Below are 19,978 nucleotides of genomic sequence, written 5' to 3' on the forward strand. Positions count from 1 at the left end.
TATTTTTGCATCAAAAATGCAGTTCTTTAGATACAAAGAAAGATGTGCCAGAGTTGTGGATGAAAAACTAAATTATTTTCTTTCACAGATTTCTACTTTTGCTCTGACACCAGGATGAAAAGCACCCAGATTCCAAACATTTTTTCAGGAATATAAACTAGGAAGCAATTGTACCTATATCCAGCAGTGCAGAAGCCAAATGATTTCATTGTAATGTCAAAGAGAAATTAAGAACTTGTGAGACTAGTTTAATTAGTGTTTTTCTCTGACAGTTGCCACATTCACTGCTATAGACTGGCATGGACATTTACCTAAAACCAAAATTGAACACATTTCATGGTCTGTGGTTTTACGAAGATTGCTTCATTAAGATAACACAGATCACACTTATTAAACAACCCAAGACCATGATAATGCAAGTTTACTGACCAGATTTTATCTAAAGCCAATCAATATTCAGACAAGCTCATCATAGTTCATGTAACCCATTGACAAGCTTTGACAGTGTTCATATAACCCACAGACAAGCTTTGACTGCGTTCATATAACCCATATACAAGCTTTGACAGTGTTCATATAACCCAAAGACAAGCTTTGACAGTGTTCATATACCCAAAGACAAGCTTTGACAGTGTTCATATAACCCAAAGACAAGCTTTGACAGTGTTCATATAACCCAAAGACAAGCTTTGACAGTGTTTGTATACCCATATACAAGCTTTGACAGTGTTCATACAACCCACAGACAAGCTCTGACAGTGTTCATATAACCTATAGACAAGCGTTGAAAATAATCATACAGCCCCAGAAAGTTTTTGTTAAAGGAGTACTTTTTCTTATAGAAGAACATCTTTCTCCATATGTCACTTTGTTGATCACCACATGAATAGGTACATGGTTGAATGTACATAACTCCATCTGGTAAATTACCCATGTTGTATGTCATTTAATGCACATAATGATGCATTTCCTCAGACAGGACTAAAAAAAAAATTTGAGAATATTTCAGTCAGTTCAAAGGCTTATCAAAACTAAAATAATTTTTTTCAAATTCCAGAGTTTTTCAAGGCAAAAAGAATTCCCTGGAATTTAAGATAAAAATATTTTCCTCCTTTTATTTGCATAGTGTTGAAATCATCATTAATATTCTTCAGTGACAAGATACTCAAACTAGCCGCTTTGGTGCACATGGCGGATGTCACCTTGGCACCATTTTCACATAGGACAACACTAGACATCATTTGAGGTCTTTTGGTAAAACCCTGTCATAAAAATTCAAGGGAGTAATGACAACAACATATTTAGGACAGTCACACCACAGTAGCTATATTGGAGATACCTAAGTTAATACAACTGAATGCATCCTGTCCCACTCCTAAGCTCTACATCAAAATGTTCTACTATCTGGTGCACAGTATGTACCCTTATGGAGGAAAAAACTGATAACAAAATATTCCTGTACTTGATGCCTTGAAAACTTACCTAGGACGGTGAGGTGTCCCATGGCCACCAGAGGTGGGTTGTTCACTGCAGGGGATACTTGACATGACAGGTCTGCATCATCACCCAGATTGACATCAATGATCTGTAAGTGATACTCCTGGTCATTGTTCCCAATCATGCTGTACCTTGAGTAACCTGGAATTTTTCGGTCATAACCTGAAAGCGAAAAATGTATAACAGAATTACATATTTCTGATAAAATAAGATTTCTAAAAGCTGTAAATACTACCTTGTAATCACTTATACAAGACGAGTCCAACTGCAAACTGCACATACCCAGATCTGTAATGACCTAATGCGCTTGCAGATCTGGGTCTGTGCAGTTTGGTAGGACTATCAGTAGAACAAAGAACACATACCTGATCCACAGGTGTATTATGCTACAGCAGATCAGGATCTTTGTTGTTGCAGTTTGATTTGACTTTATACAAATGTACATACAGTTCTTAGTTTATCAAGTATTGCAGTGCATCAAATGCTGAGTGCATTGTGAATTCAAAGGAACCCAAGAAGTTAAAAGCCTTGCTTGCCAAACTCCCTTGAACTGCTATCTCCTCCTTCCATACCTTGAACTCTGACCTACTGGCCCAACAGACCTTTTACTGGGCATTTTATTTGGGGCCTGGAGGACTCATGGTACTAATTCAGTTCCCATGGTAAATCTATGCAAACACCATGATATTAAAAATTCAGTAACTTATAATTTATTAGTACTCATAATCAAGCTTAACTTTTATCAGTATAGATGGAATCAGGATGTCAGCTTCTGTGTTGAGGAAAGGATATAAGCCATGGCATTTTCAGGACCTGCATGTGTTTGAACCATGTGCTTTCAATTCCGCACCAAAGTGTCAGGTGCTAATTTTAGTAATGAGTGTTCCAAACTCAAGACTGTTCAAGGACTGAAATTCCATCAATAAAACAATGTCTCTATTTTTTTTCACTTACAACTAGGATAAGCTCTTAAAAGTTTCTTTTTCCTACACCATAACTTACATTATTTACAAATCCTGGTCAGCCTAACCCATACATACTCTATTTTATGTTCAGCCATTTCCCGGCTGGTTCCCATTTTTCTATACCATTAGTACCATGTGTCCTGGAGAGTATTATAGTAACATACATGCTTAATAATTCCATCATCCAAGGCCCTGTATTCTTACAACTTATTTGGCAAAAAATATCAATCCCAAAGTATGAAACTATAATTTTCTAAATTTTATAAGAATAGATGGCTCATCACAGAACTTTCAGGAAATTCTCAACTTTTAAAGCTGCCATGCCAAGTTTGAAAATAATTAGGTTATTCCAAATACTGGACCTTATTTCATGGATTTAAGCATAAGTTTCTTGTTTGTAACATTTTGAGAAAAACGGAACCTGTGGTTGATTCACTTTTCTGCAGAGTAGAGTACATTCATCTTTAGAATGTATGGACCTTTAAACTTTATACCTGAAATTTTATGTCAGCTCAATCAAGCAGCTTTTTGATGATGATCTGTACTTAAAAATGTTTCCATAAGAATGCTGTTTATAAAACAAATATGTATTCAATATCTTATGGACTTTGTTTCTTAATCTTTTTGCCTTTTTTAATTATTTTGTCTGGTTTTTTAAAGAACTATGTCATCTTTTACCTTTAATCTTGCATACGAAAATATTTATGATTATTTTGGAAGGGTTTATCTTCAAAAGATTTTATAAATTTTCTGCCTTTTTGTTTTATAATCTTTTTTTAAGATCTTTGCCCTCTATCTTGAAGGAATACACACTTATATTTATTTATTGGGAAGGGATTACCCACCTGAATCTTTTAACTTTTAATAGGCATTATATAGGCATTATATAGCTGGGTTGTGTTCATATGCCATTAAACTCTATACATACATAATGAATTCCTCCTGAGTGTTCAGTTTCTGCACCATAAAATGTCTATTTCACACCAGGCTTAGCATCACGGGTTCTGAAAGTACATTCTGTACAGCATTCATGATGCCTTTTATGTCTATGTATTACACTATACATATTTCATTCTGTACACAATTCATGATGCCTTTTATGTCTATGTATTACACTATACACATTTCATTCTGTACACCATTCATGATGCCTTTTATGTCTATGTATTACACTATACATATTTCATTCTGTACACCATTCATGATGCCTTTTATGTCTATGTATTACACTATACATATTTCATTCTGTACACCATTCATGACGTCTTTTATGTCTATGTATTACACTATACATATTTCATTCTGTACACCATTCATGATGCCTTTTATGTCTATATATTACACTATACATATTTCATTCTATACACCATTCATGACACCTTTTTTGTCTATGTATTACACTATACATATTTCATTCTGTACACCATTCATGATGCCTTTTATGTCTATGTATTACACTACACATATCTCATTCTTGCTGGAAACATGACTATTTTGCCCCCAAACAGTGAGAAAACATTTTTGGCTGTATTAAATTTTGCAAATAAATATTTCATTTATTTCCAAGAAAAACAGATTTAATAACATCTACTAATGTCATTTGTAATATATTGTTGCCTGTTGCCAGGATTTCCTATTTTTTTTATTATGCCTAATGTTGCTTTACACAATACAAATGTGATGTCGACCAAAAAAAACAAATAGGGCATATTTTCAACTGGGATGACAAATACACAGATACATAATGGACATAGTGGGTCTGTCCATTTGTCCAGTTACAACCTATGTATGTACTGAATGTAATCACCAAGTAGTGTTACATACACAAAAAAAGAAGACAAAAGTCAATTTAAGCAAAACCAAAACCAGATTCTGAAAGTGGTCTATTCATGAAAGAGAGAAACAAAATGTCTCAAGGTGGGTGGTTCCTCAACTGAGGTCTGTTTCTACAAATATAAGCGTAGGGAAGAAATTGGCTTAATAATGCTGGACAATTGATTAATACAGTTAATGTTAATGAAAATTTAATTTTATAATGAAGCCAGATCTTTGCTTTTTGTCATGTTCATTGCAACCATGATACAGTGAAACCTGTCTATAATGGATTATCAAAGAAAGAAGAAAAAAGTCATTCTTTGTGACAGTATCCTTTAAAATAAAGGTTAAAAATAAAAAGTGAACAATTTTTTATGGTGTTATGTGGCAAAGTAACAATTTTAAGCATATATAATGTCCTGGCAATCTCCAGCTGTGCCAAAATTACAGAACTATCAGTTTGATCAGTCATGCTAGTAAGGTAATGCTGAAGATCATCTTGAACAGACTGAAACCACAAGCAGAAGAAATAATCGCTGAAGAACAGGCTGGGTTCCGGAGTGGAAGAAGCACAACAGAACAAATATTCAATCTCAGGGTTCTGTGCGAAAAGTACTCGCAACACCAACAAGACATCTATCATGTGTTCATAGATTTCAAAAAGGCCTTTGACCGAGTGTGGCATGAGGCATTGTGGGCCACAACGAAGTATAACATGGGTCAAAAGTTAACCAATACCATCAAACAGCTGTACGCCAAGGCTACCAGTGCAGTAATTGCCCAAGGTGCTGTGGGGGACTGGTTGCAGACAACAGTGGGAGTGCATCAAGGCTGTCTCCTGTCACCCATGCTTTTCAACATCTACTTAGAGCACATCATGAACAAAGCCCTGGAAAACCACTGTGGGACAGTCAGCATTGGAGGGCGTAACATCATCAACCTCCGCTTTGCAGACGACATTGATGGGCTGGCAGGCAGTGAAGATGAGCTAGCCACCTTAGTGAAGAACCTGGATGAAACATCTTCCAGATTTGACATGGAGATAAACACTGAGAAGACAAAACTGATGACAAATAGTGGCAAACAAATCTCAGCCAAGATTAAAGTCAGAGGACATGAACTGGAAACAGTCAGCCAGTTCAAATATCTTGGTTCCATAATCACTGAAGAGGGATCAAGAGCAGAAATTTTGTCAAGAGCAGCACAAACAATGGCAGCTATGTCAAAGCTAAGACCCATCTGGAGAGACAACAATATCTGTCTGAAAACTAAAATCAGGCTATTGCGAGCTCTAGTCATCTCAGTCTTTTTGTACTCATGTGAGGCATGGACCCTGACAGCAGAATTACAACGAAGAATCCAGTCACTTGAAATGAGATGCTACAGAACCATCCTTGGCATCTCTTACATGGACTACATCACAAATGAAGAAGTGCGTAACACCATCAGGCGCAAAGTAGACCAATATGAGGACCTCCTCACCACCGTCAAAAAGAGAAAGCTGAAATGGTATGGCCATGTCACTAGAGCCAACAGTCTATCCACAACAGTCCTGCAGGGCAGCATTCAGGGTGGCAAAAGGAGAGGTAGACAGAAAAAAGTGGACTGACAACATCACAGAATGGACAAGGAAAAGTTTTGCGGAGACAAAGGCATTGGCACATGATCGAGACAAGTGGAGGGAACTGGTAAGATGTTCAGCAGCAGTGCCTCAACAACCACACTAGGTCATGAGACTGATGATGATGATGATGATGATGAATGTCCTGGCAAGTAAAGGGCCTTGCCCAAAGATACACCATTGTAGCTAATGCCTTACATTTTAGGTCATCACAGTTTTGTAAAAAATTATGGAAAGGGTTCATAAATCTTGTCCCATATAAGCAGGTGTCCCTTACTGGGGTGTCCACTAAGACAGATTTTCAAGTAAGAAACTGGGCCCAACATTTGGAATTGTCCTTAGATCAGGTGGCCCACCAACCAGTGTTGTAAAGTAATGAACTACTAGAGTAATCAATTCAGTAATTGATTACTTGAAATATAAAACTGTAATTGTGATCAATTCCAGCAACAAACAAAGTAGCCAGTAAGTATAATTAAAACAAATTCTGGACGAGTAATTCAAAGTTCTAAGTACTTTTAAATTACAATTACTCTTTCTCCTAGTTACATTAAAATTCTCAGTACATGCAGATGATGAGGAGTGAATGCAATACAATGTTAGCGGCATTCAGCAAAATGTCAGTTCAGTACCAATTCTTCAATCCGACTCCTGCACACTATTCATCAGCCGACAGCCAGTGTCATGCATACTTGAGGGACACTGATCCCAGGATTAAAATGCTGCATCATTATCCAAAGATTACAATGCTTTTTATCCTATGTATAACGATATTTCTATTAAGCGCACAGCAGTAGAAAGTCTTTGTATTGAAGAATCCATTATCCTGTATAAACAATGCAAAAATTAGCTGATGATCCATTTGACAAACTGTTACTCCTTCAGGAAAACATTCTCTTTACTAATTTGTAATTTGTTTTGATCAAGTTATACATTTTAGAAACTTTTCTATCGTAAAAAATAACTGTCTACAAATTTTTTGACATCAGTTTTACAATATCCTATTCAAATGTGTTAAGCTGAACTCTTATTATGAAGAACATCATTCTTTGCAAAATATGAATTAACCAATGAGAATTGTGAGTTGAGACAGACTGAACATGAATTAACCAATGAGAATTGTGAGTTGAGACAGACTGAACAGTCAAGTAACTGTACTCGAATTATCTGGATATTTTAAAAAAGGAATTGTAATTGATACTTCATTCCACTGTAATTGAAATTGTAATCAACTACTACAATTTCTTTTAGTAACTGTAATTTTAATTCATTACCATTACAACAATGATCTATACAACATTGATGGCAAGCCTCTCCTAAAAACAATGGACCCATTAGACACAATGCAAGACAGACCACTCTGCCAGTGGAGATTTTACTATACTGGTAAATTATTAGTTGTTAGTAATTTGCTGATAAATAAGTGTTCCCTGATTCTCAGGTTCTACAGTGTAATTATATTGAAAATTGCTAATCTGACCAGCCATATCTGACTGCAAGCATGTAGTGTTCCAACATAATATCATTAATACATTATCACAACTCAATTAAGACCAATAAACCAGTATGAATTAAGGAAGTCATACATGCACACAAATAAAGGAATGGTTTCTGAACAACCTACAATTGCATAATTTCTCTTTATTTTCTTACACTAATTACCTTCTCTGATATCTTTTTAGTGCCTAATTATTCCGTGAATACTAAAAGATCAGCAGATTTGCAAGCGTTAATTATTGTCTGGTGGTTGCTGCTTTAGCAAAAATTCCTCAGATTTGACACATTCCTATAATTCCAGATGTTAGAAGGTTAAGCTTTATCTTTGATAAAATTCACTCCCTGACACATCTAGAATTGGCCCTCATACATGGGTGACCTGGACCTACATTCACTTGCTCCTCAGCACAAGTACACACTCAGATACCATTATTATACACTCAGACACCATTATTACACACTCAGACACCATTCTTCCAGTGGATAAGATCATACCATGCTGCAGGTGGGATATGGCTATGTCAAAATTGTCAATTTAATTTTGGGATTTTAATTATGGCAACTCATTTATTTTCAACAATATTCATCAACTTAAAAACACACAAAATGCATGGATTCAGAGTAGCGCCTGCAGCCACATTAACAATACATACTGTTTACCACACACGGTACAAGTGCTGATGGCAAAGTGGTTTAAGTGGTTAGTTTTAAATGAATCTCGAAACTGGCAGACATTGATTTCTTCTTACATAATGTAGTCTTTCCCCATGCAATGCTGAATCAAAATACTTAAAGTACTGTATGGATTGGTAATGTGACAATCAGGAAGCAGATGATTGCTTTTTTTACCCTACAATATGTGCATAATATTGTTTTTGTCTTTATAATTTTTTAGAAATCAAGTACCATAATCAAATCATCGAAAAAGTTTATCACCTTAGTCTAGCTTATAATGCAGCACAGATATACCTGCAATGGTCTGCTGAATAAGGCATTTAAAAATACTACAAATGTATCAAGAAAGGTTAAACAACATTAAAACAGACTGAACAACAGTGTAGTCACCAAAATACAACATTTTACAGCTTTTGGTCCACAAGTACAATTAATGTTTCAGGAAATTTACTTTCCAGGACAGAATCAACTCAGCTGGATAAGTAAGTTTGTTGTTGTTGTAGGGTTTAACGCCATTTTTCAGCACACAATAGGCTATACACGGCGGCCAGTATTAATGGTTGAGGAAGAACCCAGGAAAACCCCCGAGAGAACCACTGACCCATGAGAAGCTACTGGCAAGCTTTCTCACATACCCACATTGGCTGAATCCAAGACTCGAACCCATGCAGACAGAGGTGAGCTGGCAGTGATCCGTAACGGAGAGCGCTTTAGACCACTCGGCCACTCGGGGCCCCTGATATGTAAGTTTAAGTCTCATTCTTGCTTTAATTTTTATAAAATTAATGTCGTTTCTGGAATCACGAAAACATTGGAGTAACGAGTCAGTCTTTATTTTGGAATATATGTCATCTTGCTGAAGTTTTATGACAGGTAGTACTTGTTTTTCTTTCAAAATTTGAGCTTTTCTGAGATTCGGGTCAACATTTTTGTTTTTCTGAGAATTGGGTATATTCTGAGAATATACATTGAAAGCAAAGAATATTTATCTTGTTTATAAGAATAACTGGTTATTTTCTGAGGCCATAAGGCTATTTTAGAAACATGTCTCAATCTGACCAACTGTGTGCCTGTCTGTATGTACATATGTATGCCTGGTGCTGATCCATTATGCCTTCTTCTACATTATCTGGTGAAATCACACACAAAACTTGGTAATATGCTTTCACACATGGTGATGATATAGTACTCAGAGAATATTAATTTTGGTTCCACACCTTTGGGTTCCAAAGGGAGGATAGAAATAATTCACAATTATGTCCCATATTATTTGAAGAGTGAAGGGAGGTTATTGGGTAACTGTGATGTTTTACCCCAACCCCTTGTATTATACATGTATTTATAAGTCTGTAAGTGGAGCCAGGTAAGCTTTGTTTTTCCAAGTACCTAAGTTGGCTAATCCTCTTACGTAACCCAGTCTTTGTTTGAGCTCTTGAGTGGAAATCTGGCGGGAATCTTTGTACATGGGAACACGTGACATAGACAACTTCAAAGAGCCGGAAGCCGACAATGGTAGGCTGGACAGTACATGGGGACACACAGACTGACATTTTTATGATTGACAGTTCGATCAAATGACCAGAGTCCGTCGCCATCCAATCGGGATGCGTTGTAGGTGGGACTTAATTCGAGAAACTGGCATAAGACTTGTACAAGCCTGAAATTCGTCAGTTGGTGTTTAAGAGTCGCAGTGACACACACTCCGTTAGCCATTCGTAAAAATTGGCGGAATTTAGGAAATTCATGAAATAGCTTCGATCAGGTAAGTTTGATGTTACGTTGATTCTGCTTGATACGACTGCTGTTAATTGAAGAGAATTTGTCGTATGTATACATTTTACTTGTATTGAAGTATGAATAGTTAATTATGACCTTAATATTTTGCATTTTTTCATGACTTTAGCTAGTACTTTTGTTTACGATTGATTACGATGTTGATTCGTTGCATCATTATTCATAATGTTACTATGTACACCTTATTTGTGAGGCGAAAATGTTCTCTTCTTTCGCTAGTAATATGTGTGCATATTATTTCGTGGATTATTACGTTTACGCCCTTTTGAAAGGACGATTTGTATTTGTGAAGAATTGTATTGCTTGCTAGCCGCTATAAGAATTAATATTGTAATTCTTTGCGTAGTTATATTTTGGTAGACAAGAAATTTGTTTACGTAATGATAGATTTTGCCATTGAGTAATGGATTGCCGTTTATCACCATTTGAATGTGAATATTGTGGATTTGGTATGCTTGTGTAGGAAATATATATAAATATATATAAACATATAGATAGTCATATTACTAATCGTAGTAATATTTTAGTACAATCATATTTGAAATATTTTGTATGTATATACTGATAGGGCTCAGTATGTAGATATTTGAATCCTTTGTGTGATTGTGTTATGGCGCCATTTTTGTAAGCGGCGGAAGTGTATGGGAATTTCGATGTGTGCGCATGCGCGACCCAAATGTCCCGCCTTAAACTGATGGTTCAGTTCAGTGACGTAGTGTGAGGGAAGATTTTTAAAACCCTATGCTAATGCATTATACCTTTCAACAGGAAGCTTTCGGGGGACGAAAGAATTTCAGAGAATTTCGGGGGACGAGAGAAGTTCAGAGAATTTCGGGTGACGGTGAGAGATACCGAGTGAATTTCGGGTGACCTCAAGGGATACCGTCAAGGGTTCCGGATACTAGAAGAGGAACCGGAAGTCAAGATAACGGCAAGGAACAAGGATTATAGAAGAGGACGCGGAAGTGGAGATCACGAAAGGAGAGAAAGACAAGGGAACGAAGAGATTTAGATGAGTAGCACTCAAGAAGGGAAAAATCTCCTCACACTGTGAACTCAAATGATGATCAAAGGGACCATTGGGTGAAAGAGAGACATTGATTACTTTAAATTCTTTTAAATTTCATTTATTAAATTGTTATTGTTTAAATTTCATCTTTGTATTTCTTTTAATTTAACTGTCGGCATTGCTGACTGGGGGCTCGTAGCCATAAATATATTTAGTCAATAAATAATATAGTGTCCAGAATTAACTTTCTGAATAAGGACCAGGGGAACTTCTCAGAATTCGTTAAAGTCTATAAGAAGACCCCCACCCCTAGACAACCACTACACCCCCACAGTAACCTAGAATACTCATCCCTCAAAAACCACACATTTTGTTTCTCAAATGTGAAGATACCATCAATGGCACCTACAAAGTCTGCAACAGCACCATATATATATATATATATATATATATATATATATATATATATATATATATATATATATATATATATATAAATTGAAAGAATGGCATGCCATCAAAACAGTTCTACTTTTCAAATTTAGACAATGATTTAATGATTTTTGAGGACTGGAACTATATTTGATTGTAAATTAAAAATCCAAAACTTTGAGCATTTTGAAAAATGTTTGAATACTTTCGCTAATGTTACAATCTTTGATATTATTATTATTAATTCCTTCTCTATATCAAAATGTTAATTTCCAATAGTTTGCATCTTGCTCACATGAAAGGTACATTACCATATTTCAAATATCAGTGTACAGCTTCTGTTATTTGATCCTTCAAAATATACAATTTTAAAATAGATTACCATTTGTGTAATGATGAAAATTTTTGTAGATATTTGTTAACAGCACATTTTTTCGTGGTCAATGTGATATGTAATAATCAACTTTGATGTATGGGCTAGGCTTGTAATAAATTGCTGACTGTGAATGAACGGATATGCTGTCTGGGAGCATGATTGGATTTAATTAAAGTCCATTCAGATAACAGTGAGACAGATAAGAGACCACGATATTCACATAAGGTCATGTAGGGAAAAATGACAAAGTTGACACAAGGCAGAGACAAATTTTGGGAAATCTTGGGCCATTTCAAATAGGCATCATAACATATTTTTTCAGACTAGCTAATAAAGGTCAACTAGAGAGAATTTGGTGAAAGTTAACCCTAACTGACTTGGCTAAATGATGGGGTGTTTTTTCTATATGAAAGTTCAATGTTTTAAGTAGTTTCCCTTGCAAAATTTGGCAGTCCAAGATTTTCTGCCAAAAGATACTTCTGAGGGATGCTGAGGAAATTAACAAATTAACAAGTACTTTGTCATGCTAAAAAAAAATCATCAGAGAGAGAGAGGAAAAGAAATACAGAAATGCTGACCTGTCACCAACAGAGATATTGAAAGGACAGCCATTCACTTGATTGTATGATGAAATTAGTTTTACTGGTACATGTTTAATAAAATGTCTAATTGTGTTTGGTATAGATTGGTAATTCTATTTCAAAGAGAAAGTATATCATTCAAATGTCATGTTCAATTTTGTTTTGTTTTTTAATCAATTAAATTGTAATATTTTACATATGGGAGCTAGTGTTGTTCTATTCTATATCTCTACTCAGATCTCAGTTAATCCATCAATTAATTTCATATTTAATATTATTAATTACTTGATCCAGGCAATAACACCATGGCTGATTATCTCTTAAGTAATGATAACCAAAACACCATAACAGGTGCTGGATCATATTCCCCCCTCCCACAAACTCAGCACAATCTTATTTTTCTGGCACCTGAATTTACATTAATACCTTCTTTAGACTGTGATTACAGCAAAAGTAATCTAATGAGAACAATGTTTTAAATAACACTTCATGAAATACAAGGCTCATCAGGAATATTCTCTTATAAAGTGCATTTATTCTTTCAAGACGGCAATAAAAAATCACGTTAAAATAAGCAAAATATTGTCATTATTTACACAATGATTACAACCATATCCTATACATGTATGTACATAGAAGGAAAATACAATGTCGTCTACTTCTGATATTAACAAATGTCGAATCAAGCAAAGGAAAAGAATGACAATCACAAATTTACCTTGCATGTGGATTTAACAAGCGGTGTAACTTCTAAGCACATGTGGGCAAAGGATATAACTAAATATTATGGTAATTTATGGAATTATCCAGCAGTTACTGCACAGAATGAACTATGTCACAATGTTGTCTGAGGAAATCTAATTGCCTATAGTGTATGCAATATGGCGCCATGTTAGTATGCAAAGTTTACTAAACATAAAAGGTGCAGAGGATGCAAATGTAAGGGCTACTCTAGTCACATTAAGGTTAGAATCATAAATCAATGATGAACTAAGTTCTTGGCACCTTTTGTCACATTAAAGATTTCCGTTATTGAAATCGATAGGGGAGTACAAACAAATGGGGTGGTATAGTCAAGCTATAAAACATATTGACTCATTTGTAATTGACAGTAATGTTTCTTTTCATCAGATTTTACTCTGTATACAGCAGAATCATATGGAAGTGTGATTGCCTTCTTAATGCAGAATGTCTAAATGCATATGTAATTCAGAGAAGGATGAGCTATCAGTGAAGAGAGCAAAGCCCAGCAGCTAGATGGGGCACTTTCTTCTTGCACATACAGCAAACATGATATGGCCATTAGTCATTTTGGAATATATGACATCTGTTGATTTAGTAATACCATCCAGCATCAGGACTAAGAATGAATGCAGAGCCAAACCCCTAAAGTAACTGAAATCTAATCAGTGTGGCCATTGCAAGTCTAATATTCCCTCAGAGCAATGCAAGATGCAGAAAAGTCATTTTCTATAGTAAGAAAAATTAAACATGATCTTCAAGGAAGTATTAACAAGATTGCCATCCAGTCTCAGATAAATATAGTGATCAACTCCAATTTTAGAAGCTTGCATCATCTAGTTAAAACTGTGTTCTACTGTCTAATTGATTTTAAAGAATGAAACGTTGTGCATTTTTGTCTTTTATTTATAGTATGTGCTATGGTGTGAATGTTTGAGTATGTGCACATATGCAAGATGAAATGTGACAATGCAAAGTCTACCAACTAATTTCAATTTGAAAAGTGTATGAATAGTGTCAAAGATACATTTTCTTTTGTTCAAATTTGAATTTCCAGTTATTTTCAATAGGTTTATGATGACTAGATAACTTGTTCTCAATTGAACACAGTTGATTTTTGGGATTACACACAATGAGCCCATAACAATTTTTTTTAAAGAGTCAATCAACCCCAACACTGTCTGGAAAGTTTACAGGTATGCATGTGTCATATCTAATATATCTGAAAAACTTGGAAATATTGTATATATTGCTACAGTCATCTTCAATACAACCAGGTAAGAAACTTTATGTCAATTTCAATGTTTGACAAAACTGGAGAGTTATTCTTGTTGCTGATGGATTAACTCCATTTTTCAGCACATGATAAGCTATACATGGCAGCCAGTGTAACTGGCAGATGAAGAACCAGGGAAATCCATGGGAAGAACCACCTACCCACATAAAGATACTGGAAAGCTTTCTCACATACCCACAAAGGCTGAGCCAAAGACTTGAACCCACGTGGAGATAGGTAACATAGCAGTGATCGGTACAGGCAAGCACCTTAGGCCACTAGGAGATCCTTAATGAGAGACAGACAAGAAACAGGGAGACAGCCTGTTGCATATTGGTAGATGCTCCAATGTTAAAATTAAGTCACAACTGACTGTACATTGGATAGCAAAATCAGACTGCTCTCCTTGTAAGGAATATACAATTAGCCTAACTCTGGCTGAAATGGCACCATTATGTAATCATGATGTGTACTACTTTAGCTAATTGTGTTTAATAACAGTTTTTATTAACCTGTCCATGATATGTAAGCCAGGATTTCTACATGCAGAATAATTTGAAAAACATATTTATTTTAAAATTTTATTTTGCAGGTCAACATTTTTGTTTTTTAAATTCTATTTTTAAAGCGTTATTTACCCCCCCCCAAAAAAAATCTGCATTACATTCTCTTTTTGCTGTCTTAAAAATTTATCAAATTACTTTCCTAAATAAAGCCTAAAGTTGAATCTGAATCAATGCCTGAAAGCAGGAAGTTACTAACATTAAAACTACTCTTACTGCTATTATGAACAGTAACCAAGTTACAGAATCAATTTCACCTTCTTTATTTCGAATCCACAGCAATCATACCAAAGCAATACAGCCTTTTTAGAAGCAATAAAGCACCTTAAAATTGTCTGAGTGACTGAATCCCATTGCAACTAATTCTATTCACAGTCATTTAATAATGGGTGGAACAATAAGAGATGGGAGTACAGAGATAACAAATTCAGTCCTACTCCACATGATTTCACTCATACCAAATTAGAAGTGACAATTGAACTGCTTAAATCAGCCCTATCTAATCAAATTACAGAAACAAAAGCCCCACACTAACACTTGTAGGATTGGCAAATTGTAAGGTCCAGGACTCAATGACTTGAATTTTGATAAAGCGAATCTTGTAATATTATCCTTGGCTGAATAAGCCAAAAGATAGCATGGGTTTAATATGAACCAGAAAATTTGTCACTAATCTATTTAGGGAGATGATACAATGCAAAACTGTCTGTTTCATTCTGCATGATAACTTGTAAATACTATCCACTCCCTTCAACTTTAAAGTAAAGATTCTCTTCATCTGATTTGTAGGTACAATGATATTAAATAAGAAAGATATGTTTATGTAGGAACTATTTCGTGATGGAATAATTTAACTGATAAATACAATTCAACTATATAACAAACTGAAGGAATTAAATTTATCTGAAAAACTGATGTTTGACATAAATAAATGTGTAAAACCTTAAGATTTTTCATTGCCCAAGGGTTTCACTGGTTACATGTGAAATGTGTTTAGGATTAAATTAAAGTTAAACAAACAAAATGTGAAGCATATTTTTGTATCAAAATGTTGAAGGTATGGCAATACACTCAATCGGCTATAGTTTCACATTACAAAGCATACTTACACAAGTAAGCTATATACCACCCACCTGTCTGCTATCAAGGTAGGTTTACGAAAATGAATGCCATAAAGAAACATGATGATAAATTCATTTGCAACACTGTATGTAAACATTCTGTCATATTGTGTTTTTCAATACTGCACCATCTCAACCAAATTTCAAAAACCAAGACTGTAGAACAGCAGTATTGGCCCAATGTCTGGTTCACATGACCACACCTACCCCACCCACTGTAGGCTTGTGGATGTTGAATAGGCCCAATGTACTCTCCTGCCTGTCACAACAGGCAACTAAAGGAGGCAGGAGCTGTGGTAGCTAGGTGGTTAGCATGCCGAATTCTGGCTGAAAGGTGCATGTTTGAATCCTACTTGTGCAAGTCAGCTAATGTGTGTCCTCAGACAATGCACTTTACTCCAACTGGCTCAGTACAAAATAACCTACTGCTTTGTGTTGCTACGCCAAAAGACACTAAACCAAACCTAAATTCTCCCTCTTTATACATAGATGTTTAAGTGACATATTGGACTCTGACATTTACATATATCATATGAAAGTTAAGAAAATCAATATTCCAAAGTTTGGAATATTGGTCACAAGGCAGCTGACAAAAAAAGTGATTTCAAATTTAAAAATTATTTCCTGAACTTAGAAAACTGAAAAATTGAATGTGAAATGCAACCCATGAGCAATGTAGTTTGCTTACTCGCATGTCAAATCATGTCAAGTACAAACATCATTGCCTTTAATCAGTACACACAGTTGCTGAAACTGGTTCAAACCCTCAATCAACATCCAATTATAGATTTCAAACCTACTTATTTTATTGTAGAAAGTATAATGGAAAAGGTGTACTGAAAAACTGATGATGTGTTTGCATGACCCAAGAGCAATGGGGGAATGTTTCAAAAGTGTCTGCACAGAGCCAAACTTCTCCTTCGTATCAGAGGATTCAAGTGGATGCACAGTAAATTATATTAAAATATATCAAGGTTAATGCTATTTTTTCCAGTTTAAACTACAAAACGATAATTCATTTACCTTTTTTCTTTAGTAATGTGCAAAGGGATGATCCCCTGTTTATACTGAGCAGCCTATGTAAGATCGCTTAACCTACATGGAATGTACTTTTATAACGTGGCATATGTATTAACAGGGAAACTGGATTAGTAAATTTTAAATCAAGAATAGAAATTAGTAGTGTTACCAGAATCATAGCACTGATAAAATTTAAAGTTACATTTGCACAAAGTCAAAATTAGTGCTGTAATGTATATTCAACTGAAATACTGTAATCAATCTATTTTTGATGAACGGTGAAACATACCAGTAAAATGTATCAAACTTGTGAAGACTTATAGTTTAAAAAAGACAGTTGTATACTTCAGCAACTACTTTTCAACATCAAGATTGTTTAGACAAAAACATCAAGACAAGCTATCACCAACTTTCTTGTGAGAGAGAGAGAGAGAGCTTGAACAGTGTTGCACCTTGAGATCATAGTTCCCACAATTTTTTTGTTCTTAGTCCCCCAATAACTAAACTTCAGTAAATACACAATTTATCATTTAATTAATGGTTTATTAACTTCTGTAAATACACAATTTATCATTTAATTAATGGTTTGTTAGTTTGAAAAGAAAAGTAATCAAGAAAACAGAGATATTTATTATAATAAATCCTGGTAGTAATGACTGAAGTTAGACAAAAGCAAGATTCAAACCGAAAATTCCATGCTGCTGCTCATTTCAGGTTAACCAATGTTCAAGCATGTTAATGTTTTCCATGAGTTTCTTGAACACATGATAAAGCATTGATTGTAATAATGCAAAGTTAAGGTGGCAAATTGGTCAAAGCAAATAAAATTTTCTCAATTATTTAGCTCTTTTAACTAATGCATTATGTTCCACCATTTCCTTTCTCTTTTTAAGGTGTTGTGTCCCCAGATATGGAGGGATGGTGACATAGGTCCCCTTATAACCCTTGGAATCCTAAGTGCAACATTGCTTTATCATGGTCTACTACAGCGATGTAAGATGATGGGTAAAGAGCATGGTTTCATTTCTTAAACAATGTGTCAAACTTTTTTAATTGATTTAAAACGTAATAGCACAAATATCTAGAGCCAGCAATCTAACACTGTTCCATGTCAGGGTTGGATTCCGGAGGAGTAACGAGAGCAATATTTTCAAGAATACAACAACTGTGACAATATTACTGGATGTCAGATCATACACAATCGTATGATTTCTGGTGAAAATCAAATATCAATAGACTTTCAATCTAGGACTAGTAGCAATTCAGATTTTCAAGAGGGCTGCCATATTTGAGATCAGATAGCACTATATTCATTCAGGACAATCAAGACACCATGAGGAGTTATATCTCCATGTCTATATGACTTTCCATTGAGAAGTCGCGGTATCAAGATTTTCAAGATGGCTGACATGTTGGCCATACTGTATGTCAGATTTGCATCATTTAAATATAGTATCAACTAAACATCATAAGAAATCCTCCTCAGTCAAACAAATAACATAGACCCTATTCTGCCAGTATATTATATGACAGAAGATCAAGGTCTATGAAGCTTTCAGTTAGACTGAAGGTATAAGGGAGTATACAGTGCATATTTGGGTTACATTTCCAACAGCAGATCGCCTGAATAGGAACTACAAATGCCTAGGATGTTGGTCATACAAATTACTGGAATCTACTGCTCAGTACTTTAAATGGACACCAAATGAGGTGTAACAATCTCATCTAAGATAGACTTATCCTGGTTTCCTAATAGGAGGGCAAAACTTCAGTGCTAATTATTTTTTCCAACACTATTTGTTTCAACTTAATAGTGAATCTGGTGCTGAGCCAGTTGGCATCAGTTACTCTTTGTCAGTGTAAATCAGTGATCTCTGGTATTGTCTTTACCATTTCTACTCAAGTACAAGTCCAATTAAACTGCAAACTGAATACATCCAGATCTGCCATCACATAATGCACCAGCAGGTTGGAGTCTATACAGTCTAAGATGACTAATCATTAGAAGAAAAAAATGACAGACCCTGATCTGCCATTGAACCATGCATGCAGATTAGAACCTATGTTGTTTGCAGTTTGGCACTAATTTTTGCACAAGCATATATGGTAGTTCCCTTTGTTTTTTTTGAAATGAGGCAGCACAAGGAGACAGAATACTTTAACAATGATCCTGTCTTCAGATGGGTGTTGAAAGCTGATCTACCTTATGTACTTAAACACCTGTACAGTTTTCCTTGTAACATCTAAAGTCAAAATATACATACATGTAACTGAATCTAATTTGTGTTACATTAATTTTTTTATTTTTTTATCTGAAGTACATAAAACTCCAACATCATCATTATTACAAAAAGGAAACTTTATTTACTGGACTCCATGCACTTTACCAAGTGATCTTACTTCATGCGAAATGTTAAGAATTATAATGAAAGATATTTCATAATTCAAAGTTGTCTAACAGTGAGTGCTGATCATAAACAGAATCTTTTGGAAGACTATGTGTATATTTTAACAAGAAAGAATCAAAATGACTAATATGATGGAATTATTGTATGTCATAAAAAAATGAGTACAACCATTTACAGAGTTTCATTTTTATGACTAGTAAATCAAAACAACAAACAATTTAAATTTTAAAATATGTCAAAAGGATTAAATGAAAACAATTGGATAGTAAACATTGAAAAAAAAAAGTCCCTCAGAGGGACTGATCGTGTACTGTCTAAAATGAACTGCCACGAATTCAAATGTTAGGTATATTTAATTTGTTCTGTTTGGTGGTTTTTCTAAATGACTGTATGCTACTTGTACTTGTATTTTGTACTTGAGCTTGTCCAAAATAAAGTTCACTGTGTGACCTGTGACATTGTGTGACCTGTGACATTTATTTTGTAAGCAATAACTACACCGCTCTGATTGTGGATTGGCGCCCAGAGTGGCCGAGTGGTCTAAAGCGCTCTGCATTATGGATCACTGCCATCTCACCTCTGTCTGC

The 19,978-nt window shown here is 35.0% G+C and overlaps 1 protein-coding gene across 9 annotated transcripts in view; it reads right to left on the reverse strand.

Moving 5' to 3' along the window:
* Positions 1–19,978, reverse strand: part of LOC149794253 (nephrin-like) — a 347,553-nt gene that overhangs the window by 68,962 nt on the left and 258,613 nt on the right. For all 9 annotated transcript variants that reach the window (XM_089968389.1, XM_089968382.1, XM_089968380.1 and 6 more), the window contains one exon: positions 1,483–1,659. In XM_089968389.1, the coding sequence (XP_089824515.1) occupies positions 1,483–1,659 (177 nt within the window). The remainder of the gene's footprint in view (positions 1–1,482; positions 1,660–19,978) is intronic.

Source organism: Sinohyriopsis cumingii, chromosome 8, assembly GCF_028554795.1.
Source record: "Sinohyriopsis cumingii isolate HCF-2022 chromosome 8, ASM2855479v2, whole genome shotgun sequence".
NCBI lineage: Eukaryota > Metazoa > Mollusca > Bivalvia > Unionida > Unionidae > Sinohyriopsis > Sinohyriopsis cumingii.